Below are 27689 nucleotides of genomic sequence, written 5' to 3' on the forward strand. Positions count from 1 at the left end.
AAATGCTAGTGGAGAGTGGAGGCAAAAAAAAAAAAAAAAAAAAAAAAGCTGGTGCTATATTTGGAGCGCTCCTAATTGCACTGTTCTATTTCCAGCTGCCAAAATCCGCGCTAGAATTTTAATTAAGGGCTAAAATTGTGCAGCAGATCCTGACAACAGGAAACAGCCCTAACAACGGGAAACAGTTATGTTATTTAAATTGGCTTTGAAATAATCAGATTTTATCTCCCGAAGCAGCACTTGGACGAATATTAAAGCTGCTTTTGTTCTCCCAGAAAGGGCTGCCCTTGATCAGCAAGCTTTGGGAAGCCACTGGGGCCAGGCCAGGCAGTGAGTCGTTCCCTGCCCCACACGGCCGCCACGGCTGGCAGAGGGGGCCGAGGAGCGCCCCGCACACCCCGCGCTGCCCGCGGGGCACCCCGGCCGTGCGGCAGCGGCGCCTCTGGCACAAGATGGCGGCCTGAGGCGCCGCGCCCGCCCCGCCTCCGCCGCAGCGCCGCGGCGCCCCCTACCGGCCGCGGCGGCCCCGCAGCGCAGCGTTCCGCTGCGGCGGCCGCAGCGCGGGACAGCGCACGCGCAGGACGGCTCCCCGCCCCTCCCGGTGCGTGCGGAGGCGCGTGCGCGAGAGGGCGCCGCTGCGCTGCCCCGGAGGCGGAGCCGGGCGTGTCAGGTGACGCGGGGCACGCGCTGAGTGACGGGCGGCGGAACCGGGATCGGGGCTGCGAGAGGCATTGGCGGCCTGGCGGGGCGGGAGGAGGAGGAGGAAGAAGGGTCTCGGCCGCGGCCCCGGCGAGGCGCCATGGCGACCACCGTCACCACCCAGCGGGGCCCGGTGAGTGCTGCGGGCGCGGCGGGGCCCGCTCAGGGGTATCTACTGTTACCGGTCGCCGCGCTGGGCGGGCGAGGCCCCGCTTGGAGACCCCGATGGTCCCGCCCGGCCTCGGCCAGCGCCGCCGTGGGAGGGAGGCTCCGTGTCTCTCACCCTGCCCTAGCTCCGGCCGCGCCAGAGGGGGTAGAGGAAAAGCCCTCTTATCTTCCCCAGGCTGCTGGGATGCGGGGGAGGAAAGTCTGCCTTGTCTCCTTGTTCCCCGCCTGCGAAGAGGCTTTGGGAAAGGGGAGGGGAAGTCCCTCCTAACTGCGCGGAGTCCTTGAGGCGGCTCTCCTGCCCGTTCTTTGTCCAAAGGCCTTTCCAAGGAGGGAAATGCTTACACTGAACCACAGCTAAATGGCTTTCCCTTGGAAGCAAAGCGCAGCTCGCTGGGCTCGCGGCTCGGCCGGACACGGTCGCGCCGCTGTCCCTGGCGCTGCCGCCTGAAAGCTGGAACGGCGCATCCAGTGTAGCGTGTAGGCGTGCGTGTTGGACGGGAGCTGAGCCGTCGTAAAACCAATTTACCAGCCTTCTGGGAGGTGCTGCTGACAGTTTATTGGGAATATGTTACTGTCTGGTTTTGCCCAGGGATAATCATACCTCACACCGGGATGTTCTACATATAAGGTGTTACAACATCAGCTTTCGACAGATGTGCTGGTTTTGTCTGTTCCTCCTGTCTGAAAGGATCTGGTAGTCATTGACAGTATGATATTGCTTATGGTGAAATGAGGGGTTTTTAAAAAACAGTAACTTTACACTGCTGTATTTTATTATGTAGAAACAGCTACTTAAAAAAAATTATGCAGCCTTGTAGAAAGAACAGTAAGGTGAATTACTGCTAATCTTGAAAAACTGCACTGCTGTCACTTCTCCTATGACAGTAATATGATATGGTCATCAATTTCATTCTTTAGAGTGCCTTATTTGTTTTATTTATCATGACTGCCGGGTCTTCCTTGAATGTTACTCTTCTAGATGTCTTCTTCTAGAATTTCCCAGGTTCCAAAACTTGACTGAAGCCTGACAAAAGGCATATGATAATTTATCTCATGCAGCTTTGACTTTCTGGGCTTCAAGTTTTGTTTTTTTTCTTTTAATGTATTGCTGACAATGTTGTACGTGCTTTTTTTCCTTACCCACTTTAGAGATTTGAATGTTTTCAAATGAATGAATAACTTATGCAATATTAAGCAAGCATTCACAGCTGGGGGTGTTGATATGGTACATTCCAGCCTTTCTTAATTCTTTTTAAAGAGGAAGATAAAATTCTACTGTTTTCTGTATACGCAACTGCATTACAAATGAATAGCCACTAAATGGTGCTAAAGGATTGGGAACCACTTTTTGCTTTACTGCTGGAGACAACAGTTTACTCTTTCTATTTGAATAAGCAAGAAAATATTCGAGGTTGTTTCATGTGGGTAAGAAACTAAAGTGGGCTGTTGCCAATCTTATTCCTGCACTTTCTAATTTGTGATGCTGCTTGCTTGGTGTGTAATTAAAATTTCTTATTGCTGTTTAGTTTTTTAGATGAAACAGAGTTCATCTTGTCTGTTACTTCAAATACTCTGCTAGAATATAGATATCGCTGACCCTTTTCAGGATGTTACGGAATTAGCGTATTTTCACTTTTGTAATCTTGTACGAACAAAACAGTTTTTTAACTCTAAACTTTAGCTGATTATGTAAGGACTGCTAAGTGATACCTTTTACAAGTAGGAGTATTAATAAACAATTTAACCAGGCTTTAGATTAAGACTGAGCCACCAAAGCTTTATATTTGTGATTCCTTATCTAGCCAGTTGTATCCAAAATTACTCTTCATGGTTATTCTCCATGATTATCCACCATTCTGGCAAATACATCAGGTCCTTCCAAATTAGATTCAGTACCAACCTGGGACTGCATAGACCTGTACTCCTAATTTCCCTAATGGTCACTACTCTGATGACAGGTGACTCTGATGAGTTTTTTTCTCGAGACTCTTCAAAACTTTTACAGGCCCTTGTCAAATGTCCCTTTCCAGCTTTCTTGTAGGCTCCTGCAGGGACTGGAAGGTGCTCTGTGGTCTCCCCAGTGGAGCCTTCACTTCTCCAGGCATAGACACAGATGTCATATGGACATTCATTCTGTCTTTTATTTTTAACTCATGCTTGTATACCATAGTTCCTGCCCTACTTTACAGGTATTTTTTACCCCCTCCTTTTTTCCCATTTTGGTTTTATGATTAAGATCTCCTTTCTCTTTGTCTTGCATCTCAGAAGACAACCTGGGTCTGTTTTCTCAATGACCTCTTCACAGATACCAGAAAGCTGCTACAAGGTGTATTCTAACTTTCTTCTATGCTAAACAAATCCTCTGCCTGGCCTCACAAGTGCTCCAGCCCTTTCCATGGGCCTTTTTGGTGGATCTTTGCTGGTCTCCCTGACATTCATTCTTTTTCATGTTCTGCTGGGCTCCAAACAGTCATGGTATTCCAGGTATGGTCCAGCAATTGTTTCCTTTCCTCAGCTGGCTGGCTGGGTTCTTGTTGATCCACTGTAGTTTTCTTTTAGGATTCATTGCTGCAAGTGTCCTCTGCTCATCCATGTTTTGCTTGCTCTCCACCTCTGTAGAGGTACAGGCAGTCCTGACAGTTGTTCTCCAGTCTGTACTGGTGCCATGGATTTTTTTGCCAGTGAATTCTTCCATCTCTCTTGTTGATCCTGTCCTCAAGTATACCAGTCATTTCTCCCAAAATTCAGTGTCATCCTCAAAACTGATAAGGATGCCTTTTGTCTTCACATTTTGTTGCTGAGGAAAAATATTAGACACATAAGTTGTTTCTTTACAGACCTCTGAACTGCTTCACTTCTAACCAACCTCCAGTGTCATTAACCACTGAACTTCAGCTTCTGAGCTCAGTGCTCCAGTCAGCTTTTCAACCATCCATTCAGATTGTAATGATCCTGCTTTGATACCTTCTGTGCATTGCTTAGTCATATATTCTTGTTTGGAGAAGACAGATGGCTCATCAGCTTTTTATTCTTTCATAGCCAGCCTTTACCAAGGCTTTTCCTCATCCATGTTTGGCTTCTTTCTCTTCATGTGTCAAGGAATGTCTTCCAGAAGCAGTTGCTCCATGAATTTCTCAGTGACTGAGGTGAAGCTGACCTGCCTGTGCTTCCTCAGGTCATCCTTCTTGCCCTTTGGATTGCTGGGTATGAGATTTGTCTTTTTCCTGATATAGGGGAGTTCCTCTAATCTCCATGGCCTTTCAAAGATGTTAAAGAGCAGCCTTGAACAAATATCAGCTCTTCCAGGACGTCTGGATGCTTCCTATCTCGTTCCAATTTTTTCTTCAGTGTGCAGAGCATAGAATAATAGTTCAAAATTCTGTCATTCGCTTTTTCTGTCTTAAAAACAGTAAAACCATTTAAAGGAGAATGGTCAGAAACTTTTGAATAGTTAGGTGTTTAAAGCTCTTTGATGTTTTGAAGAAGTTTCATGTTAGACTTCCTTGGTAATTGCTAGTGTGGAAACCTTAATTATGGTTCCCTGAGTGTATTGTGTCTGGGAAATGTTTCTGTTACACGGGACTTTGGTGACAGTGTTTAGCCCTGTGTCCCTTTCCCTCCCTTATGCAGGTGCCAGTACTTGCACAATCAGTGAGTTGAAGGTTCTGACAACTTAGCTCCCATTGCCTTTACCTCCAACCCTTGTTTCTTCTGATCAGGCTTTTACACCGGCCCGATTTACAACTCTCTGGCACCATTTCATGTTGCATAAGAAGTAGGAAGGTGAAACTAAGGCAGCCCCATGCTCAGTTACGTCAAATAGCTGTAGAATATCACAACATGTTCAGTTTGAAGAAGTTGAGATGCAGTTTTTATACCTGCAGCATTCTACTGTGAAGATCCACAAAACTGCTTCTTAAGTGATTGTAGCAGATGGGAGGGGCAATGTTATTCTATTTCTAGATAATCCATAGTTTTAAGATGCAATGCTGTCAGTAAAGTTTATTAGAAAGTGATTATAGGGCAGGCTTATTTTTAATGTGTCTTCTGAACTGTAGTCCCATCCCTGTCCTGTTGCTAAATGGAATTATTTTTTGTTCTGCAGCTAGTGACAGAACACGCTTGAATTTCACATTCTTTCTGAAGTGCCATTAGAGGGAAGTGCTTTTGTTTCAAAGTGGTTGTAGAGTAGGATCAGTGGCACAAACTTGTCATATATGTTTTCCTTGGTTTTAAAATAAAAACTGTGGTTGAATTCTGGTTACATAACTTTGTATTTTTAATTCAGGTTGGGAGGTGGCAATTATGTGCCTGCTTTTAAATGCTTTGAGGAAGATGTAAATTGACCTGTTTTCTTTACAGATAAAAAGATTGCATGATACTGATTTGTCTCCACCAATGTTATCAGCTGATGATTAGTATAAGAACATACTGAGTAATGTATTTTCTTCAGTAAGCATCTGTGAACCAAATCTTAGTCAGAATTGAATATATAAGTGTGTGCATCTCCTCTTCGCCACTCTTCCCTTTTGAAGGGGTTTACCACTCAGATCTTTTGCTAGCTTAGTTATTTATCACTAGATGGTTTTAGTTTCTATGTATGTCAGCTCTGCAGTTCTAGGATAAGAGTGTGGCTTTGTGTGAGGTAACTGAATGACCTAGAATCAGTTTAGCTGCTGTAAGAAAACTTCGGTCTCCTTCATGGACTTCTTCCCCTTTGGACTTCAGTTCAGAGACCAGTTTGTTTATTTTGTGTTAGAACAGATATTGGTTAACTTTTATGAAATAAAATTTCAAAAGTGAAAGCTTCTGTTGTGAATGACTTCAGCTTTCCAATATCCAGGTGAAGATGGAGACAAAAGAGGCTATCCTGTTTTCTGGGAGTTTGACAGGGGGAGCTTGCATAATATGGAAATGGGATTTCAAGGATGCAGCCATCACTTCTAACTGTGGGAAATGTTTATGATGTCTCTTCCTAGAGGTGCTGATAGTACCAGATTGGAAACTTCCTAAGGACCAGGGCTGGAGGGGGACCTGCTGTGTTGTAAATTCCATTTCCTTGCTAATTCTGGGGCCATTTCAGATCTTGCCTAAATAGATTATGTTTTCTTTTAAAATGATATGTATTCCAGTGAGAAGGCTGTTGTAACACCATGTCTCATTGCCAGCCAAACTTAAATAAACTTTCTTTTATTATTAACTTCTAGCTCATTTTTTCTTTCCACTTCTTAAAACTTCAGCTGCTTAGGTTTTTAATTATAAAATTTTACGTTGCTTGTAAGCAAAACTGATTCCCTTTTCACTCTCCTTCCCAATAGCCCAGCAGCAGGCTTTCAGTGCTTCCTCCTGAACTTTTCAGATAAACTTCCTTTCTGGCATGTGTCTTCTACTGTTGCCAGGATCCTGAGGCTCCGAGATAATCATACAAAATAGTCATACGTGTGATTTGGCAAGAGCAGCAATTTCTGTCTCCAAGATGCAATGTTGACATGCAAATGCTGTGTAATCTTGAAAAGCTATGTCCTCAAGGCCTGTTCGCTTCTTAAATTATGTTCTGTAGGCATGCATCTGCCAGATACATGATTGAGTAATCTTGTTTGGGATTGCAACATGAGAAATTGTGTTGTCTTTTATCTTCATCAGGTAGACTGTTCTGTATTAAATATGTCATTCACTCCACAGACAGCAGAAATGAATAGCTTAATTATAAATTTTCTATGACACTTTCTTCCCTTTTGAATTTTTTATTATAGATATTTGTTATTTTAAAATTAAAATCTCTCTACATGGATTCAAATTGATAATGTTCACTGAGTGTTTAAAACCTAGAAACAACCCGAGTTGTTGAATTGACAAGTGATGGGTAGAAACTTTCCCTTTATACTGTAAAGTTAACAGAAAATCCATGGGGAGTGCTGATTCATAATGACTCATGTAACAAAAGTTCCCTACTACTACTTTTTGTCCCTGACTCATTTTCATGATAGACTAGATTTTTAATTCCCACATTGTTGTTTTGAATGTGGTGGAATTTTGTCACTAAGGTTAGTTGCAGGCTGGCTGTGTTTAACACTGGAAAAGCGTTAGGACATCTTTATTGTGTTACAGGATTTGGTCCATAGGAAATCCTGTTTTACAGTCTGTCTTGAAAGTGACTGTGAAAGTGACCTTTCAGAAAGCACTGTGCTATGTCTTGGAACGGGAACAATTGGACACAATGTGGGTGATAAATAATTGAAAGAACTGGATGCCATCAGATATCATATATGAATGTGTTGTAAAACTTAGCGGTTCTGACTTTTGTATGGACTGCTTAAATGTTTAGTTGCAGAGCAGCTTTGGCTCTCTGTCCTACTTTTTTTCAGAGGCTTATGTTGGAAATTATTGTTTCTGAAAAGGAGAACATTTACAACATGAGTTGGCAGTCTTGTCATTTAATTTGTTCTTTGTTCATGCTGTCAAAACAAGACTAAATTCTCCTGAATTTGTTACACTTTGACTTATATTCATCTCTTTCCTATTATAAAAGTTTAAAGTCTTCTTTTTTTCCCTCTCTTTCTTTTTTAAGGTATTTGTTGGTGAGCTTCCTCAAGATTTTCTTCGCATTACCCCAACCCAGCAGCAACAGCAAATCCAGCTGGATGCCCAGGCAGCTCAGCAGCTACAGTATGGAGGAGCAATGGGTACTGTAGGAAGACTCAGTATTACTGTAGTACAGGTAAAAATTATGCTGGCTTTGTACAATTAAGTAATTTTAAATTATTAATGCAATTTTTAAAATTGGTGGTCTTGAAAAGATTTTGTGTTGAAATTTGAGTTACTGAGTTACATGTAAATAGGTAGTAATTCTTAAAGATTTTGTACCTTCATTTTTCTGTACATCAGCATTTTATCCAGTTTCATGTTTCATCGCTACCTTTGATACAGGGATTTCCTGTAAACCTTGCTATTATAGCACAGAATCAAATAAACTCATGATGATTTTTGCAGTGAACAGATTTCTCTGAAAACTTCTGTTCGTAGGCTTCCTGTAGTTGCTGTATTGGAAGACATTAGTAATTTTGAGGATATTATAGGCAATTGCAGTTCCCTTATGTATTTTTCCACATCCTTCTTAAAACTGTTCTCCAGCTAGTTAGTCCAAAGTCTTATTGTCATATATTTGTTTTTCCTTTTTTGAACTTTTAGATTCCTGTCTGTACACTTCTCATAGCCTGTCAAGGTCCTTCTGAATGGCAGTACAGCAGACAAGAGATAGTCTTCTCTATTTGTCTAGGAATTTATGCAGGAATGCTGTGGAATCTTGGCTGCATATTGAGACATGTTGCATTCTGGATATGAGACCTGCTGTGATATAGTTAATCTGTAGAAGATGAAAATCTGGTTGAAGTGTACTGTATTTAAGTGTGTTGATAAAGTATATCAAACAGCACGCTTTAATTCTCTTACTAATAAACTGATGGAAGATCAGAAGAAGTTTCTGGGGGGATGATTTGCTGCTTTTTTTCCCTGCAGATATTTAGGGGTGGTGGTGAATTTGTCTAAGCACAGCTGATTATTGCCTTTTTTTTGATGAAGGTTTGATAAACTGTCTAATCCCACAATTTGACATTATAGATAGTGCTTAGTTTGGATGCCAGCTTTCTTCTTTTATTTTGAAGTCCACATTTACAGTAAACAGTTTGAGACCTTTCTCATCAGGTCTGATGTATGAATTGATGAAGCATGTTCCCTGAAGGAGAAAAGGGCTTTCCAAGCCTGAAGTGCAGACTTTGTGATAAATGTTATGCAGTGCACAACCTCAACTGTTGTGAGTTCTGTAAACATCTTCTAGGTTGGAGATGCCCTGGGGCACCATATTTTGTCACTTGTCTAATTATAAAAGAGCCATGGGCTGCTTAGTATAGGTCAGAGAAACAGCACATGCAAAAAGCCCAACTTCTGCTTGAGCACAGCTGTGCAGCAGTACTCAGTGTTGTGTTCTGGACTGTCATCATCTTGTTTTGTTCTGGTCTTCTGATGTTACAGCAAAAGAATGTTGGATCTCTTCTGATTCTATACAGCATCTGTTTTTATTGTGAAGTTAGGCCTTAAGTTGTCCATTGAATTAACTGCTCTTAAATGCACATGCTGAAGTAAGTGTGTAATCACTTTGAAAATTATGATCTACTATGACTAGTTTACCTCAATTAAACTGCTTTTGCAGGTTGTGCTTTTAGATTGTGTAATATTCTTGAAGATACTGGATTTCTGTAATTCATTGTTTAAAAGAACTTAAGTGAAAGAGGACAGGCTACCTACTGCATTACACTTGTGATTGTATTTTGGAGATGGGTACCCAGAGAAAAACTGAACTTGTTACAATGTCCTTGTAATCATGTTTTGTGGATTGGTATGAAGTTATTTATTTTAACTACAGTGAAGATGTGTATTTTCTACAATAAACAGGCTAAAAAGATGTTCCCTTTTCAAGGTCTCCCAGATACTTAATGGTGTTACTGGTTTATGTTTTAATCTGAATGCTGTTTGTATTTATTTTTTAAACTCTTTTCTCTCTGTCACAGAGTTTAGTCTAGTCCCTTGTTCAATATTTGGTTCTTACTGTGAACTAATAGCAATTAAGTTCTCAAGTTAATGTCAGTATTATACACTTCCTGGGTTTCTTTTCTTTTCAGGCCAAACTGGCAAAGAATTACGGAATGACGCGCATGGATCCATATTGCCGAATACGGCTGGGATACGCTGTGTATGAAACTCCAACAGCACATAATGGAGCCAAGAACCCCCGCTGGAACAAAGTTATTCAGTGCACTGTTCCCCCGGGTGTGGACTCCTTTTATCTAGAGATATTTGATGAGGTCAGAACTGCTATATATTTTTTCTACCCCTCCCCATCTCCGGTTTGGACTGAGGTTTGGTTGAAACCTAGCAAAAAAGGAATGAGTTAGCACAGACAGTTCCTTAGCCATGTTCTCTGAAAGATAATAAAAATTTTTCAGAATTCCAAAAGCAGCAGTTTACAAGTCTTTGCTCTTCCCCAAGAATGTCAGAACTGTTGCCTTTCTTTGGTGGCTGATAAAGGGGCATTAGCAGGCTTGCCGGCGAAGGAAGAGAAGCAAAAGATGTCTGAGTGTTATTTAAGCTCCTTTTGGCTATCAAAATGCCCTGCAGCTTTATGTCCTTCACTGTCCCTATTAAAAATAGCCTATTGTACAATGCTGTTTTACTTGAAAATTCTTTGGTGCTGTTCTAACCTAGGAAGAGCTTGGAAGCTTTCCCAAGCTTGGAATTCCTGAGACTAAAACTGTCAACTACAGACTGTGTGTAGTCACTAGGATTTATTAGGAGAAACTAAGAGGCTACAGCTAAGGCTAAAGTCATGGTTTGCCTGTTTTTTGCTGCCTCTCTCACTGTGTGCAGTAAAGCATGACAGTGCAGCAGCCGTGTGGTCATTACACAAGTGAGGATTTTGGATGCTGCTTTGAGGGCTTAGCTGATTGGTTCAAGTGTCTCATTGCTGCAGCAGGGGGGCAGATCAGTACTTCTATCTGCTGGAGTTCACAGGCTACCATAGTAAACGGAAGATGTTAATGTAATGGCCTCTGAGGTGATGTCATGAGATTTACACAGCCTATGATGATACTAGGATGCTGTATTTCTAGAGTATTCTGCTTCAGGTTTTCAGTTTCTTGCTATTAAATATCTGCAATCAATCTGTTACTCCACTTAAAAGTGTCCTTCATCCTTGTTGGAAAGGAGATGGCCAAAATATTTATTGACACTTCAGTAGTTTCAAAGGAAATAAAATTAACGAAGTTAATAGCATAAAACTGAAGTGTTATCAAGGAAAATTTAAGTTTGGGGTTTCTTTCAGGACAATTAATTTGGTAATATTTTTCTAATTATATTTCAGAGAGCCTTCTCAATGGATGACCGCATTGCTTGGACACACATTACAATTCCTGAGTCTCTGAAACAAGGAAATGTGGAGGATGAATGGTATAGCTTGAGTGGAAGGCAAGGTGATGACAAGGAAGGAATGATTAATCTGGTTATGTCATACACGGTAAGCCGAGTTTGGGGTGGGAAGGGAGAGAAGTTTCTTAAGTAGTGGGAGGGAGATATTTTAGACTGAAGTAGATCTGTTGTACCATAGTGGATGTTTGTGTGTGTTGGCATTTAAAATAATTATACCTAACTCTGGGAATAGCAGTCAAAAATATTTATAAAGACAATAAATACTTTGTGGTGAGGTCGCAAAGGGGTATTTATCTTGTTTTGCAATTACCCAGCTTATTCCTGTTGTTGAAGAGTACTCTGAGAGCAGGGAGCTGGGTGTGCAGCTGCAGTGAGAGGTTGTACCCTGGCTGAGGGACATGGTGGCAGCCCCAGGAAAGGGACCATGACCTGGTGCTGACCCTTTGCACCACAAAGGGCACAGGGAGCTGTGGCACCGTCCAGGGGACTGGACACTGGGACACAGCAGGAGCTGGGGAGTCACCCAGACTGTCTGGGTGCACAGACTGTGAGGGTGTAAAACCCAGGGATTCCTTTGTTGGGGGTCCCTCCCCAGAGGCACCAGCTCGAGCTGTTTCTGCATTACTGCACCATGATTAAAGTATTTGAGGGATCCAGATGTCCGAGACACTGTAGTGGGAAACCCAGGGCTGAGCTGGTAAGGAAACCCTGTCTGACTGTGAGTGTGGGGTGTGCAAGGAGCCAAGAGGGGCACCCCTGGCGTCACTGGAGACACCCAATGCAAAGAGGCCTTGGTCTCAACAGTTACAGACTGAAGTGGGTGCCTGAGTGGCTCCTGGGTGGTCAGACAGGAAAGTTTCCTTAGCACTGTGCTACTATACTTACAAAAAAGAAATCCTCAGCGAAATGGTCCATTGTCATTTCTAAATTAATAACAATTTTTAAAAACTTTGTGGAATCTGACAATAACTTTCCCCCCTCAATCTTTAAAAATTCATGTCAGTTTAAAAGCAGAATAATGGAAGCTCTTTTCTGTCTTAGGTGTTTCTTGGGTAGTTCGAATGCTCTTTGAGATGACATTGTTTTTCACTTCCTTTCTTGTTCATTTGGTGCTACTGGTCATGAACTGCAGACCTCCACTGGTTTGTTTAGCAGCTCCCGGAGTGTTGTCACCTGTCACCTTTGTTTCAAGTACCTGTTGGATAATGTGTAGCATGTGCAGCCCTGAATGCTTCCTACTGCACTTGTATATCATCAGAAGTTCCAAGCTGCTCTTCTGTGCGCAGCTGGGAACAGATATTCCCTGCTGTTTGAAATTCACATTATGCCCCAGATCTGAACAGTTGTTTCATTACCCTGGGGAGAAAAGAATTTATAATTAACCCTGAAAACTGTCTTCCTGTGAATGTACTGTTCATAATATTCAATATTTTCAAGAATCAAACTGAACTGAAATATAACTGAAGTGGTAGTAAAAGGGAATTGAGTTAATTTGCTGGTTTTTTAAAGCACTGTTTTACCTCAAAAATAATTGATTTAAACTAAAATTTGCTTCAAGGAGCAGTGTACTGCTTTTAAAAATAAAAAATAAGAATAAAAATCAGACTTTATCTAATATTTATGATGAATATGTTGTATATTTGTTTCACAAGACTAAGGCATGAAAGCTGATTAAACCTGTATTTTAAAATAATGCATTTTGATGACAACATTTCATTACTCTTGTGAAAGGCGAGTTTGACATGATGTGTGTTTATTGATTCATGGGCAAATCAATTGTCATTTGAAAGATGGTAGTTTAGTTAGTTTGTCAGATATTTGCTTAATATAGGTTAGCATTCAGCATAGTCGTATTGTTGAATATGGATTTGCAATGTGATTACTTGTTTGCAGACAATTTTAATTGCTTGCATTTTCTGGCTATTTGACTATTTCCTGAGTTGTTCTAATCTGTGCCTTTTCTGTCAAGTCTTTGCCAGCTGCCATGATGATGCAGCCCCAGCCAGTGGTCCTGATGCCCACTGTATATCAGCAAGGAGTTGGCTATGTGCCTATAGCAGGTATGTTTTCTCTTCTTGAAGACTATGAACCTTCAGATGAAAGGTGTTCCAGAAATAAATACCAAATTGCTCCTGTTTTTTTTCAGAATGTAAAGGAAGCTATTAACGACTTTTCCTAAACCACTTTTCCTATTATAAATATTTATGAGAAGAGGGAACAAATTAAGTACAGGTCTGCCTTCAGTATTCTACCCTGTTTAATAGAGCTGCATGAGTTTGATTAAATGGATTAAAATGTCTATCAGTTGTGAAGGCTTCTCTTTCTGAGTATTTATTTTATACTCCAATCAGGTCTCTAGCAGGCTGCACTTCAAGTTGTGCTTACTTAAATGGTAGCAAGCCACGTCTAAAGCTGCCTTTGAGAAAGTGCCTCGAATAAATTGTGCTGTTGGAGCTGCAGCTTCTGTAGCCCACAACAGGATTAATTTTTCTGTGGTCTTTGAAGATGCTTTCTTGGAAAGGAACTTGCTACACAGCATGTGAAGTATTCACAGCTCTGTGAATGAAAAATGTTAGGGAGCTCTGAGATAGCCCTTTTTTATGTATTTACATAACTACAGCAGGAATGGTCAGTGCTTTTGGTTGATCCAAAGGGAGTTCTGGATTTGTGGGGATGTGTTAACTTATGTTTTGTAATTTTTCTGTGAAAGATGAAAAGTTGAAAGTGTGTAAATAAGTTTGAATTTGTCCTACTTAGGGAGCTGATTAGTTCAGTTGAGTTTGTGTTTCACTTATGGCTCTTAAAACCCCCAGTTTATTCTATGACTATCTATTCAGTAGTATGTCTACTTTTCAGGGAAAGTAAGAGATAAATTCATGTATTTTTGACTTTCACTTATGATAGTATCTGTGGGACATAGTTAAAGTGCTAAGGGATGACACAGCAGATACATGTATTTTATTTTTCTTCTATAAGACTAGGAGATGATTGAATTCAAAATTACTAGGAGATTATTAAATTTAAAATTCCATTCACTGTAAAAACAAACCTCATCAACAGAAGGTTGTGTGTGTAAGTTAGGAGTCGTACCTCCTCTTTAAATTTTATAGAGTTAAGTTAGAGCAAAATAGGGAAATGTTTGTCTGCATGCTTTTTTCCTTGATGAAAACTTGCAGTTTGCTTCATTTTAGGTGGTTTTTTATCTCTGTAGCTTGATTGTCAAATTTTAAGTCTTGCCAGTGAAGTGCTTTGAAGCAGAGTGCACTTCCGAAGTGTGATTCTGTTGTGGTAAACCAGACCTGTAGTGAACTTCACACACAGTCATCTTGTTTAAAGATCTGATAGAAAGTGCTAACAAATTTCTTGAATAGATCAAAATGAGAATATTCATATTACAAAATTTCTGTGCCAGAGTATATACTGAGGACATGAAGCAGAGACTAGTTTCCTGTATAATTGAAATTAGACACAGAACTGAACAGATAAAACTTAAGAGAAGAATTTCAAACTTCCTGTTCAAGTACTGGATGTTCAAATCATGTTGTTCTGTAAATTATCTTGAGAATATTTTCTATTTGGACAAGTGAAGAAATAACTAAAAATTTGCAAGTGATAGTAAGGCTTTTAGCAGCTAAGAATTTGGGGTCTCTATGGTGGAGCAATGCCCTTCTACCAAGATCCAGCAGGTTTATTTTCGTTGCTGCTATAATACTATTCTGTGTTCAAAATTTTTCCTGCATCTGTGACTTGTATTTTTAAAGCATTGACAAGTTCCACCCCTGGATTTGAACTCCTCTTTTGTTCTGGGAAAGCTTGACTTCATAAATGCCAGACTTTTTACAAGCCACCTCTGACGTAAATTTGGTATTTTTTACTCTCTTTAAATATTACTGTGCTTTGTGTTTGCTGTTCTAGAATTTCTGTGGACACCATCAAAATTTCCCAAAGCACTGTGAGTTCTAAAGCTTTGACTTACTCACTAATCAATGACCCACTCCTAATAATTAGATGGATGATTAGGTTTGGAGTTGGAAAGTGACTTGGCTGCAGAATACTTTTGCTGTTTCATACATTTAATGGCTTAATAAAAGTAATTTCAGATTATAAAAGGAAACAATAGTACATCTTAGAAGATATCTTGGAGTTTTTTGAAATACTTTCTGCATATTGAACTAGATGCTCCTTCTGAAGTCTGTAAACTCTTTCAGAAAGGTTCATGGAAGATGCTGGCGTTCCTTGCACAACTGAACTGTTTGTGTCTTCTGGGCCCACTCTGTTTGTACATTTCCTTTGTAACACTGTACAGTGTTTGCGCTCTTCCTTTTGAGACTGCTTCAGGAAGGGTCATGGACATCAGTATGCGCCTGCTTTCCATATTTGTAGTTCGGGTTTTTCACCTGAGCAGCTAAATTAATGTAGTCAGCAAACAAGTTCTGCTTTTCCTTCTGAAGAGTGGCAGAGCATTATTGAATAGTTTATTATAGTTGAAATGAAGGGGATTCTGCTGTAGAAGACTGTCAGAATCAAAGCATTATCTATGATGGGAATGGAGTGGGTGGACTAAAATGCTTTTCCAGACAGTTTTAACAGTTACTTGTTAACTGTCCAGAATAACTGCTTTTAAGTGAGATGATTAAGTCAAATTTAGATGTGTCACAAAGGCCAAGCTGTTTTTCTGTAACAGAAAACGTCTGTTCAAAACTAACTTTCTAATTAACTAGCCTTCTAATTAATGCTGAAGCAGCTAATTACTCTCACACTGTCATACAAACTGAGGTAAACAGTAGAAAAAAGCAGGTAGTCACTGTGGTAAGCAGATGACCACAAGTAAGGCCCATTTCCTCACATCTGGTGGTAGATGGAGCTGTGGTAAGAATAGAACTGGCCATAGTATATTCTTGCACCATGGTAATTAATTGCAAAATTTGTAAAATTGAAAACTTCTGACAGCAACACAAGCTGTTGCTTAGAAGCTATAGCTGTCATGTGATTTATCTATGGCAGTGATGTATCTATGGATTGGGTATGCAAAAATTTGAACTTGTGAACCCTGTTGTTAGAGAAGTTGAGTTTATCTACCACCTCTTCCTGTTTCTTTTTCTAAAGATTACTTAATTTAAACTGTAGATTATTTTGATATACTGGTGCTTGCAGAATCTTCTTGTAGTGAAGAATACCAGAGACAGTGAGCTAAAAAATGTTAGTTCTGTAAGCAAGCTGTATTTCTTATTAGCTAAATATTAATGGGATAAATGGGAAACTTGCTTTTACTTATTTTATAAACTCCCATGTTAAAAATATATTAAAAACCTCTGTGTTTCTGTGTCCTGTCAGGGTCAGGAGTATCACTTTTTAGCAAGGTTGTGTGTGTATGTACATTGTTCCTTTAGGTGTCCTTGTGGAGGATCACGGGTTAGCTTGTGATGTTACTGGTATTTGTTTAGAGAACCATGGATGTATGTTGTCCTTTGTGGTCTGTAAAATATAATCCTTGCTGCAAACACCTGGTGGCTCACTTATTTCAGTAGCATTTCCCCTGATCGTTACTTCTGCATAAACATCACATTTAGGAAATTTGTTCAGGGTGCTGAAGCAAATTATCTGAGACACTGGATCCTAGCAGCATTTAGTTTTTTAGTGTTAGGTAGCTTAGGTTTTACCCAACTGCCTCATTTTATCCAACTTTCACCTTTGGAAGGTAAATAGTTAATATCCTTTTAAAAATAGATTAATATTTCTTTCCCATGTCTTATTCCTTTCCCCTTGTCCCTTCATTTTCACCTGTCTTTAGGGCTTGAGTACTTTGCTCTGGGTAAGTTTCCAAGCTCTTTTCTCACTCCCATCCTCATTGACTCAAGAGTCTTTGCATGAACTCATCTAAACAGCTTTATTTGTTACAGCAGACTGTACAACAAGGTATTGCCACTTGGTTGTCACAGTAGAACAATTTAATGCATCTTCTGCAAATTATTAAAGCCTCTCTAACCTGTTGGAAAGGCATTTGCTCAGCTTTGAGCTATAATGATCAAACTGATTGCTAATGACGATGTTGATGGATGTAGTGTGACGTTAGCTTCTTCTGAAGCTGCTGAATGTCAGTCAGCTGTACAAGGTGATGGTATTGGTTTTCTAGAAGAGAAACATTATTCTTGCAGTTGTTTGGCTACTGCAGCATTAGTGGAGAAGCAGGTAATGTCATGACTTCTGGTAAACTTGAAAGCAAAAAACTGAGTTTTGCAGTGAGACTGAGAAGACAACCTGCTAATTGCCTTAGTCCTAATTTCATTAATTAATCTTCAAATAAGCTTTCTTTTTAAAAAGTGACACTTTTTTCATCAATGCATATTTTTCATGCACTTCTCTTTTAAATCCATGTCAAGTTAAGTACCTGACTAGAACTCTAAAGGCAAATCATGTTACTGGAAATCAATTTTCCTTCATTTTAGACTTCCTTTACTGTGACACTTGATTCTGAATTGTGCAAAGTTGCTGTGATACTGCTATCTCTGATAAAAGCATTGGTCTTTAATCAAATACATTCAGAAAATTTTAGAAGGACTTCTTGTAAGATATGATATCATTTCTTGATGGCCTGAATTTCAGAAAGATGCTGTAGATAAAATTGTTGTGGTTGTCACAACATATTTGGTTTATTCAGAGCAGTGAAATTTTAGCATTTTTCCCTTCTTTCGTGCACTTAATCTTTCTAATAGCTTGCAAAGATGCAACTTTTAAAAAAATGAGATGATATGCATAATTTAGTAGTGAGATTTTTCCTGGAGCAAATACCATTAAGACCTATTTTATTTTTTGGAAAACAGTTGCCAATTTTTTCATTTAAATGAAAGAATTCATGCTGAGAAGGTTCCTGAGTTTACTCTGAAAGAGTCTATGGATGGGACAGAATGATAATGAGTTAAGAAATTAAACATAGGGCACTTGACTGAAAAAGAAAATAAAATTACAAGTGTGTAATGCCTTGTATGCAGTTGGAAAGTTTACCCTGTTAATTCTGCTTTGATGCTTTCATTGCTGCTTGTAGCAACTGACTTGCTATTGTTTCATGTATTGGAATGTCACTGCTTATGCCAGCATGTTTGCCATTGCCATTTCACTGAATTGGAAAACAATGCTCCATTCTTCTGATTTATAACATGTACCTAATATCTGAGAATAACACAGGAGTTCACAATTCCACTGATAGTGGATTCTTACATTGTTTAGTTCCAGTTTTCACCTGTCAGTGATATGAGGTTTTTTTACCTCAAAGCAGCTTTTTATTGAACATTGATAATTTGGAAGCTTATTATAACTTTCTCTAATGACTGCTTATATGTGTCTACTTGCTAAATTTCAGTGCATAGTTCTTTAAGTTTATGCTTAAGTCTTACTTTCTATTTTGTAAATCAGAAATTATGGATGCTTTTAGCCTGAGTGCGGAAAAACCCAAAGTACTCTTGAATTGTTGTTGTATAGCTTGAATGTTGAGTTTCATGAAAAGTAATCATTTATCATGGAGGTATTTATTAAAAATCTGTGATACTAACTCCATTTCTGTGCAGTCTACTTGTAGACAGCATAAGCTAAAATTATAAGAGCTGAGAAAATGGGTTTTGAAAATCCTTGGTAAGAAACAATACAGACAAGAAATTTCTTGTGTCTTAAATTGATTATTTGTATTCAAAATGCTTCTTGATTACTGCCAGTCCAGATGTCTGCCTTCATAATTATCTATTTTTGATGAAAGCAGTAAGGAAAACTGTGTTCTAGTCTTGGTTTTATTTTGGCACTGATAATGCACTGAAACAGTACTGGTAAGCTGTAGGATGCTATGGTACTTGAGAAAAGAGCCTCATGTTTAGTTTGGATTAATACTTCAAACTGACCTCCTGTATCGACAGTTCATACACAGTTTAGGCTGATTGTTGGATATTATTAGGGTGTTGATGTCTTAGTAAAAAATACTAGAGAAGCTTATGTTAGAAGTAAAACATAACTTCTATTGCTCAATTCTTTCAGGGGCTTCGCAACTTTATTTTTTTGAGACCACACATCTTTTGCCCCTTTTAAATGCCAATATTATTTGTAGGCAGTGTGAGGAATGAGTTGAGATCTGTTGAAGCTCTAGAAGAGGCAGTGCAAAATGCTGCTGAGTAATTGGATGAAGTGTATTTGCAGTGCTGGTGAGGACTGCACAGTGGTTTGCCTCCAGGGTGTCTGGTGGGCTGTGTGTTCAAACACGTAGTGGCAGACAGAATTCTAGGGACCATGGTCCAAAGGCCAGGAAAAGCTGTGGACCCAGGGTTTCAGGTGGTGCAAAAAAGGTGACAGGTACCTGTGCTAGAGGTGTGATGCAGATGGCTGGGCAGAAATATGGTTCCAGTGTGCAGGTAGCAAATTTATGAGACTATGACTCGGTATGAACCTTTTTGAGTAGATGCAGCCTGTGTCTTAGACTTAAAGCTTCTACGTTCCATTTTTTTTTTCTTCTAATAAAATTTGAGATGATTAAAAGGGGAATTTTAAAATCAACTGGAGAACATAGATAAATAGGGAGATGTGTACAAATGAGTAATGAATCCCTTTAGATAGAATAGGAGTCCAAGTTGAGGAAAGAAATAGAAAAGATCTGTCAGGTGAAATCCTGTGTGTAGTGCTTGCAGTCAAATTATATTCATTCAGAGTATCTGATCAGCCAGAGTTGGTACTTAGCTCATCCAACCTTGAATATGAGTTATAATATAGTATTTATGTGCTGACAGAAGAAGCAAGTCACTGGGATGCTAAAACATTTTTACACATTAAAGTGAGTATAGACATTTCTGACTAAATAGCTAGAGTGAAGGAAATCTTGGAGACAAGGTAAGTATTGAAATTGTTCTTTGCTCTTTTTTTAGATGTTAGGTCTGAGTAGAAGTAGTATGATATAATTTGCAATATTTTCAATCACATAGGTACTTCAGTCATTATGTTAAGAGAGATGAGGCTGCAGAGAGGCACTCTTGAAAATTATCTTGGTTATACAAATGCTTTGTTGTTACAATTTTTGAACAGTTAGTTGGATTTCAGTAGAAGAGAAGCAGCTTCTGATCTACTCCTGGGTAATATATGAAAGCTGGTTCTCAAAGAGGCCTTGTTTTGAAGATGTATAATGGTGATGATGCAAATAGTTCATCCTTTGTTTAACTTACAGAGAAGTAATTAAGGTCATATGTAGAAAGCAAACAGGCGAACTAAAAACTGTGTAAAAGAAGTTAATTGTTGAAAGAAAATGTGTGCCAAATTAAAGAAATTCAAAACCAACGCTCAGAGTATCTAAAGAAGTGTGAAGTAAAGCAGTCAGGTATGTTTCTGACAAAAATTGGTAGATCTCCCATATATGCGGATGTGAAAGTGTTAAATTATATGTTAAATCTAAACTGGTTATAAGGTTATGTAACAAAGCTTTTGAAGATCAAATGTCTAAAAGTAGCAGAAATTATTTATTTTAAAGAAGCAGAAAACCTGGAATCATTTATGTAATTAAATAATAATAAAGATATAAGTTCATAAGGTAGTTCTTGAACACCTAGTTGGAATGTGAGACCATAAGAGGTGAAGGAAGTTTTGCTTTCTGAGGACTGGAGAATAGCAAAGTGAAGTTTCAATTAAAAATTAAATTAAAATTTTTGAAGTAGCCATTTTCACTATTGTATAGCATGATTAAACCCCAGGAAGACTAGAATGAACTGCTTTAAAGCAAACATGTAATTAGGTAAACTTCAGGAGGAAATGACATGGTTGTGTAGGAAAAGCCGGTATGTTAAAATTCATAGGTATTTGAGTACATAGGAAAGAACGGTGTGGACTGTGTATATTACGTTCTCAGCTGCATTTGTAAAATGCTATTTCCTAAGCATTCTTTCTATTATACAATATTCTGATACAATAAAGGTAATCTTGTGGTTTAGTTCCTATTTTAAAAAGCTGATGAACAAATAAAAATAGTTGATTATTTTTCTACTGAAAGGAGTTGAATCTGATGCACCTCCTTTGGTGAGGTGCATCAGATTTCTTAAAAATGTATGTGAGGGGACTAAGACAATCTGTCAAAACAAGAACCCTTAGCAATTTTCTAAGCCTCTCTGACTGCAACAGGTTGCAGAAGCATTTCATTGTAATAAAAGGGAAATCAAATTATTTATTAAATCTGGTGTTGAAGTATGTGTAAAGGATAATCTTAACTAATTCTAACTAATACTTATTTGGTGACAATGTCTCAATTTGGTCATTACTGTACAGGAAGGTCTTTAAATTATTGTAGACTACTTTATAAAAATATCAGGTGAATAGTCTTTGAAATAGTGCATAAAATACTTGAAAATAGAGAACCAATTCTAGAACTTGTTCTATCTAGCTGCAGGTACTTCTCCTTGCCCTACCTTAGAAATTCCACAGGAGAACTGCAGAAGCTAACACATAAAGGAGTGGGACTAAGATATTCAAGGATCTGAAACTACATAGAGAAGAAGTGAAATACTCAATGTTCAGAAGTGATAAGAAAAAAATGTAGATATGTACTATTATCTGTTTTCACTTTTATACTAAACAAAAGGTAGTGTTTTCAGCAATGGTTCTATGCTTAGTGGTAGAAGTCCTTATGTGATGAAAAAGGGATTTTGTCTAGTAATTTCTTTTAACAGGATTAGGAGTATTTCTTTTTGTAAACTGTCAGTGCTTTGTTTTTCATGGATGTACAAGAAGTTAATGAAAAATGACAGGTCAGATGAATTTTGTCCTTTGGAAGAGAGACGAACAAAGCAGTGTGTGCCCCTAGAGGTGTTGCTCTTTTGCCACATAGTGACTTTGAAGGCTGGGTGGAACTTTAGCCAGGAAAAACATTGCTAAAAATTGCTTTTTTGTGTGGTCCAGTCTTCTAGTGGACCAAAGTACTTTGCTTTCCTTTGAATGTGCTGGAAATTGCATTCATTGTCTTTCTAAATATCAGCTGTGTATATTGCTGATGGAAAACCATGTTTTCATCACAACATAAATATACTGGACACGAAAATATGAGATGGGGAAAACCAACTACACCTTTCTGTGATGAGCTTAGTGTTTGGTTAGTGAATTATGTGTGAACCTGTTTAATGCAAGTTGTACCTAATTTTGAACAGTACCTGTTGCCATACTGTAGTTAATAACTTCTGGAATATAACCTTGGCATGAGAATCTGTTACAGAAAAATATTTTCCAGTTGCAACAATGTAGGTATAATCTCTGCAATCTTCTTCCTCCTCTGGAGTGCATGTTAAAATAAATAAATGCTGAAGTTGGTGGGTTGGGACAAGTCATAAGCTGCTTTTGTCTTCAAAATCACTGGGGTTTTTTGTTGTGAGTTTGTTAATTAATTTTTTTTTCCCTACTCATGTATGTTTTGTGGCTTTCTTTCTTCTGTTTGTAGGGATGCCTGCAGTCTGTAATCCAGGCATGGTCCCGGTGGCAATACCACCTCCTGCAGTCAACCCTCAGCACCTGTGTAATGAAGAGGACCTGAAATCTATCCAGGACATGTTTCCCAACATGGACAGGGAAGTAATCCGCTCAGTGCTAGAAGCTCAGAGGGGGAACAAGGATGCAGCTATCAACTCCTTACTTCAGATGGCTGAAGAATCATAGATGCCCACTTCCTGTATAGTCCCTGTCCTCGATGCCACTTATTTTTACTTGCCAAGCCAGGGATTTAGCTAGAGGAAGAATTTCCCAACAGCTTTCTGTTAGTGCATCTTGTGTGACAGATTGTACCCCTCTTCTCCTTGGACAGTTGGATCTTCTTTTTCTTTCTCAGTCTGTACATACTCAGTTTAGCTTATGTCCTACCATAGAGCAGTGAAGCATCTTTACTATCAGCTGTGCCCTGTGTGGCTATATTCTGATGGGATTTGGAGTAATGCTGCTTTGTTTCTTTCTCTCCCCCTTTTCATAAACTTGCTCTTAAAAAGTAACTCTATGCAGTACAAGATTTACTAGTGTTTGATAGATTGGGAAAAAAAAAACTTTCCATTGAAGGTTTGCTGTTTAAATACAACTGATTTGTTAAAAGTATTTAGGTTTCTGCAAGCAGCCTATTTTTACCAGAAATTAAAGGAGAGACCCTTTCTTATCCTGTGGTGTTTAGTTATTACTGTGATATATTCACACCTTTTAGATGGAAGATTTTTAATTTAATAAGCTAAATTTCTTAGGTTGTACTGTCGTTATTTGTAATGGGCATCTTCTATTCAATCTAGTCACTGGGCACCAAAGCAATATATTATCTGGTGTGCATTTGGGGCTTTGTCCTCCCACATAGTATTGTTATGTATCTGTAAAATCTTAGGAGGTAACTTTTAACTCATACAGTATGTATTGCTGTAGCAGAGAACAGGACTAAGCCCTAATGTACTCCTACACTTATTTGCACTCTAACTCTTACTTCTGCATTCCCATGGCTACTTCAAAGGTTAAGTGCAGAAGTAAAGATACTTATACCTGGAAAATTATTGAAGCCGTAAAGAATTATTTAAGATGTTGTCTTACATTAAAACAGCAGATATCTATGATCTGGTTATAAAGTTTCTTTCTTTATACCTATGTTTCAGCAAAGTTATTGCTTTACATTACTGGGAAAATAATTGTATTTTTCCTGTAATAAGAAATAAGCATGAAAAGTAGCTTCAGGGTCTTAGAATGGCATTATGAATTGCTCAGTGACTTGTTAGACTACAGCTGCTGTAGTCAGTTTATTATTATTTGATGCAGATGGAAATAAAATTCTTTGTGAGAGACAATTTACATATCTGAGTTACAGTCTGAATCTCAGAGGAGGTGTTTGTATTTATTGTTAGTGTAATTTTTTCAAGTAAGAGTTGATTTTGGAGCTGCAGAATCATACAGTTATGCACCAGTTACACCTGTCAAATGAATTTCTGTGGTGACTGTTTTTGTAAATTAATGCACTTTAAATAGTCTGCACCAATTTATTTTTCCAGTGATGTGCAATGTTGCTGTTTTGTCTCTTTAATGTTTGATTTCAAATACTTTCTACAATAGCCATAGACCTTTATATTTTCAAGAGTTGAAATGAATGTACGCTTGAAATCTAGGCTCTTGAGTGATTCATGGGAACATTAAAGCGCAGTTTGGAATAGGGAATGACGACCCATATTCTCTTCTTACCCATACTTTATTTTATGTCCTATGCTTAAAATATTTTCTTTATTATCTGATGGAAAGCTGATTTTATCCCCCTGCAACCTACATTCAAGTAGCCTTTAGATAGCACTGGCAGTAGAGCATGAATATTTATTTTTTTAATCATTAAAAGTCATACTGAAACTTTTAAAATACAGCACCAAAAATCATCCCAGTTTCTGACTTTTTAAAGCTGTCTTTTCATAATTTACAGTTTTAAGTTTTGTTATGAATCCCTTAACATCATCAATTTCCCATTGAAAGCATAAGTGTCTTTGAACATCCTCCAATTGGATTTTGAATAGTGAAATTCAAGGCTATAGTTCTGTGTGCTGTAGTTTTAGAATTGCCACGCTTTTGTTTTCTAAAGTTAAATGGGTATTCTTCAAAAAACTATTCTTGCCCCTTCCCTACAATCATGGTAAATTTTGTGATTGATAAGGTGTAGATGCATTTGGTCTTTATAAAAGCAGTGTTTTGTGACATCATGACCCAAAAGGATGAATGTCGGTAAGGATTTAACGCTTAGATACCTCTAGAAGAGTCCTGTGCTCTTAACTTTTACATAGATAGCATGAATTGCTAAGGATGGAACAATTCAGGGAAAATGTACATATTTAAATTTTTATATTAAAATGGTGGGATTCATAATACAGCTTTTCATAAAAGCAAGTGGTCATGGTTCACCTTAATGGCTGGTAAATTGTACTGCATCCTATTACAGCTCCATTTCAAATGCGAACAAAACCACCTTTCAGTCCTAACTGCCAGGAGGGATAAGTGCAAAAGTTAAACTAGCCAGGTTTATTAATAAACTGACTGGCCCTCTGAGGGAGACTCCTGTTCTTAGGTATATTTTTAGTGTGTATTTTTTTTTCCCTAGGCAAATATTATGCAAAACAGGGTACAAATATGAGTTGAAAATAGGACATGTAGGAGCAGTATGGCCAGTAGATGCATTTCATTATCTTACACTATACTTAAATATTGCTCTGTGGACTTTTTTGTCATTTTATTTAAGCATTAGAGATGAAACTCTTCCATTATTATGTGCTACTTTCTCTTGTTAAAAAGAACAAAGTGATCAGCCTACTCAGCTTTCCAGCATACATATCCTTCCAGTTAAGCTGTTTGTTGTTAGGTTTAAATTGGAGAGAGATGAAAAAACGCAGAAAGTGTTTACTTATTTTAGGGCCTGTGAAATTAAGGTATTGGAACTGAAAGTCTGGTTTTCTATTTAATACAAACAAATTGTCAGTCATGGTTGTAGCTTTTGAGAAAATGCTAGTAGGAAAATACTGTGTTTAATGCTGCTCCTCTGCTCAACAGCTTCCAGCAGCTTGGAGCTAAAGCCAGCTGTGTAAGACAGGCATCTGCTAAAAGTTAGTGCTCTCAATATAGTTTGAGTCCTGCCAAGAGCTTCAACTTGCTAAAAGGTAGGAACATTTTTTGTCTAGCTAGATCCTTGCGACTTCTCTACTGCTCTTTGCATCTGCTGATGGTACTGAATGGTTTTATTCCCCCCCTTATAAACGTTATTGCTTGTTTGGTTGATATGTAATACCCTACAGAGGATGTTGTGTTGCTGTAATTAATCTGAAGACATTGTTTCTCTGTATTGAGGTCCAGTGTCCAAATATGTTTCTTGCACTCTAAAATACATTAACTTTTTCATTCTAATTTAATAAATGTACCATCTGAATGAAAGTGTATTATGTCTCTGTTGGAGAGCACCATAGTGTGAGTCTTTGACTGGTCTAAGATTCAGGTATTGGTTACTGTCTTCTATTCAGTGTTGAACATTGGTTGGCAAACTACACTGCTTCTTTATGTGACCATCTGGTGGGAACAGTAACAGTAAATGCTCAGAAGTACTTTGAGAATTCCTCTACAGGTAGGTGCCTCTTTCTGACTCTTCTAGGGGCTTCTTTCTCAATGAAATATGCTGTTGCAGGTCTGGAGGACAGAAGAAGGCAGTAGTTATCCTGTATTGTTTGAAGGACAGCATTGGAGAGCAGGGGAGGAGGGAAAAATGGCACGTGGGTGTGGAGGGAATGCTGCAGTGTGAAGGATTGAGGACTCTGGATGGAAGTGGTGTCCAAATGAAGAGTTAAGAAATGGACCATGTGTGCTATCCAGCTACAAAAAGAGCTGGCTTTATCTGCTAATATATGATAAATTAATTTGAAAGATTTGGTTTGCATAGCATCTCTTTCTAGTACTGTGGTGGCAAATGTAGCTGGGGCCCTCTCTCACTTAGCAGCATCACCATGCGCAGTTATAATGGTGATTATTAACCAACTGCTAGCCTGAAGTATTACTGTATTAGCAAGCTAATTTTGGGATTTACTGTTCATTCATAGTGTGCTTTTTCAAGAGTTGTTAAAAAACCAAATCAAGAGTTTTGGTTTTTTTAACAAATGATAGTTTAGAGGAATTTTTCACAGCTGTTTTTTCTTTATTTCCTTAAAGTATTGAGTACCTACTATGAAATCAAACTATGTTAAAATTGTGCTTTTTTTCTAGCCCTTGAGTATCACTTTCTATCCCAATTTATCTTCAAAGGTTACAGTTTGTTTTCACATTTCTCCATTTTGCTGTGAGAGATAGGAAGAGTGAAAATTAGTTTACTTTAAACAAATGTTGGTGTTCTTGTGGCTGCTGAAGCATCTATTTAACATTTTGTATTTTTATTAGCTTTTTCATTTCAGTGTTAATCAGTGATGATGTATGTGGGTAAAAAGAGAAATCAGTATATTTTGAATTATTAAAACATTTCAGAACATCAGTGTGAGCAAGACCTCTACGAGAAATGCAAATATCTGTTTTCCTAGAATAAGAAGGAAAAATGAAAAACCATATTAGCAATCTTCTCTGCAGTTTTGAGTTGTAGCCTACTGAAGACTTGAGGATCTAGAAGAGAAAGCTCAGGAAGCTTAGTCAGAAACACAAGTTAATCTATTTTCATGCAGCAGTGTATTTTAGAAGCATTTTCTTTACTATCTTGCCAAAAAGCATAATTAATTTTATAAGATATACTTAGGTTATGGTATAACTTTTGAAGGAAAATTTGCATATAGATGAGAAAAGTGAATTTATGGAAAGCAAGTAGATTGAAAATTATCTGAGCTACATATGTGTTTCCATGGATGAGAGAATTATAAAAGTACTACTGTTTAAAGTATTCAAAGAGTTCACTTAGAACAGGTTTTTAAAACATTTCAGTGTATGAAAAATGGACAATTCTTATAAGTTTAATGTATTTACCATTGAAAAAGAATGAAGGATAGTTAAATTTATTTTAAAATTATCTCCAATTATAAAATAACTCCAGTGAATTACTCTTTCCATGTCTCTGCGGTCCATGGTTTTCTCTGTGGATTACCAGGCACTTAACACTCACAGGACAATGTTTTTCTGGTTTAAATTTGTTACCTCTGTAATAGTCATCAATTTAATGTGGAGTATTAAGTTGATTTAAAATGCCTAAAGCTTTTTTTTAAATTGTTTTTTTAGTAGTTATAAAAGAGTTATGTAATGGGGGTAATGGTTACAAATTCCTGCCTGGTATGGCCAGGATACTCCTCTGTGACTACCCCACCTTCCCAGGTGCCCTTGTTTAATAGGTACAA

The 27689-nt window shown here is 38.3% G+C and overlaps 1 protein-coding gene across 1 annotated transcript; it reads left to right on the forward strand.

Annotated features, from left to right (window-relative positions):
- The first annotated feature begins 659 nt into the window (after positions 1-659).
- TOLLIP (toll interacting protein) lies at positions 660-25769 on the forward strand. Its single transcript, XM_030240681.2, has 6 exons — positions 660-832; positions 7436-7585; positions 9543-9725; positions 10781-10933; positions 12815-12905; positions 22289-25769. The coding sequence occupies exons 1-6, from the start codon at positions 800-802 to the stop codon at positions 22501-22503; spliced, it is 825 nt and encodes a 274-aa protein (XP_030096541.1). The 5' UTR covers positions 660-799; the 3' UTR covers positions 22504-25769.
- Positions 25770-27689: the final 1920 nt, after the last annotated feature.

The sequence above is a fragment of the Serinus canaria genome, chromosome 5 (genome assembly GCF_022539315.1).
Source record: "Serinus canaria isolate serCan28SL12 chromosome 5, serCan2020, whole genome shotgun sequence".
In the NCBI taxonomy this organism is placed as follows: domain Eukaryota; kingdom Metazoa; phylum Chordata; class Aves; order Passeriformes; family Fringillidae; genus Serinus; species Serinus canaria.

Excerpts from the sequence above, each read along its gene's own strand:
- TOLLIP (XM_030240681.2), top strand. The coding sequence starts at position 800 with ATGGCGACCACCGTCACCACCCAGCGGGGCCCG. Across the intron at positions 7,586-9,542 it reads TCAGTATTACTGTAGTACAG|GCCAAACTGGCAAAGAATTA; the intron begins GTAAAAATTATG and ends TTTTCTTTTCAG. Across the intron at positions 12,906-22,288 it reads TGGCTATGTGCCTATAGCAG|GGATGCCTGCAGTCTGTAAT; the intron begins GTATGTTTTCTC and ends TTCTGTTTGTAG.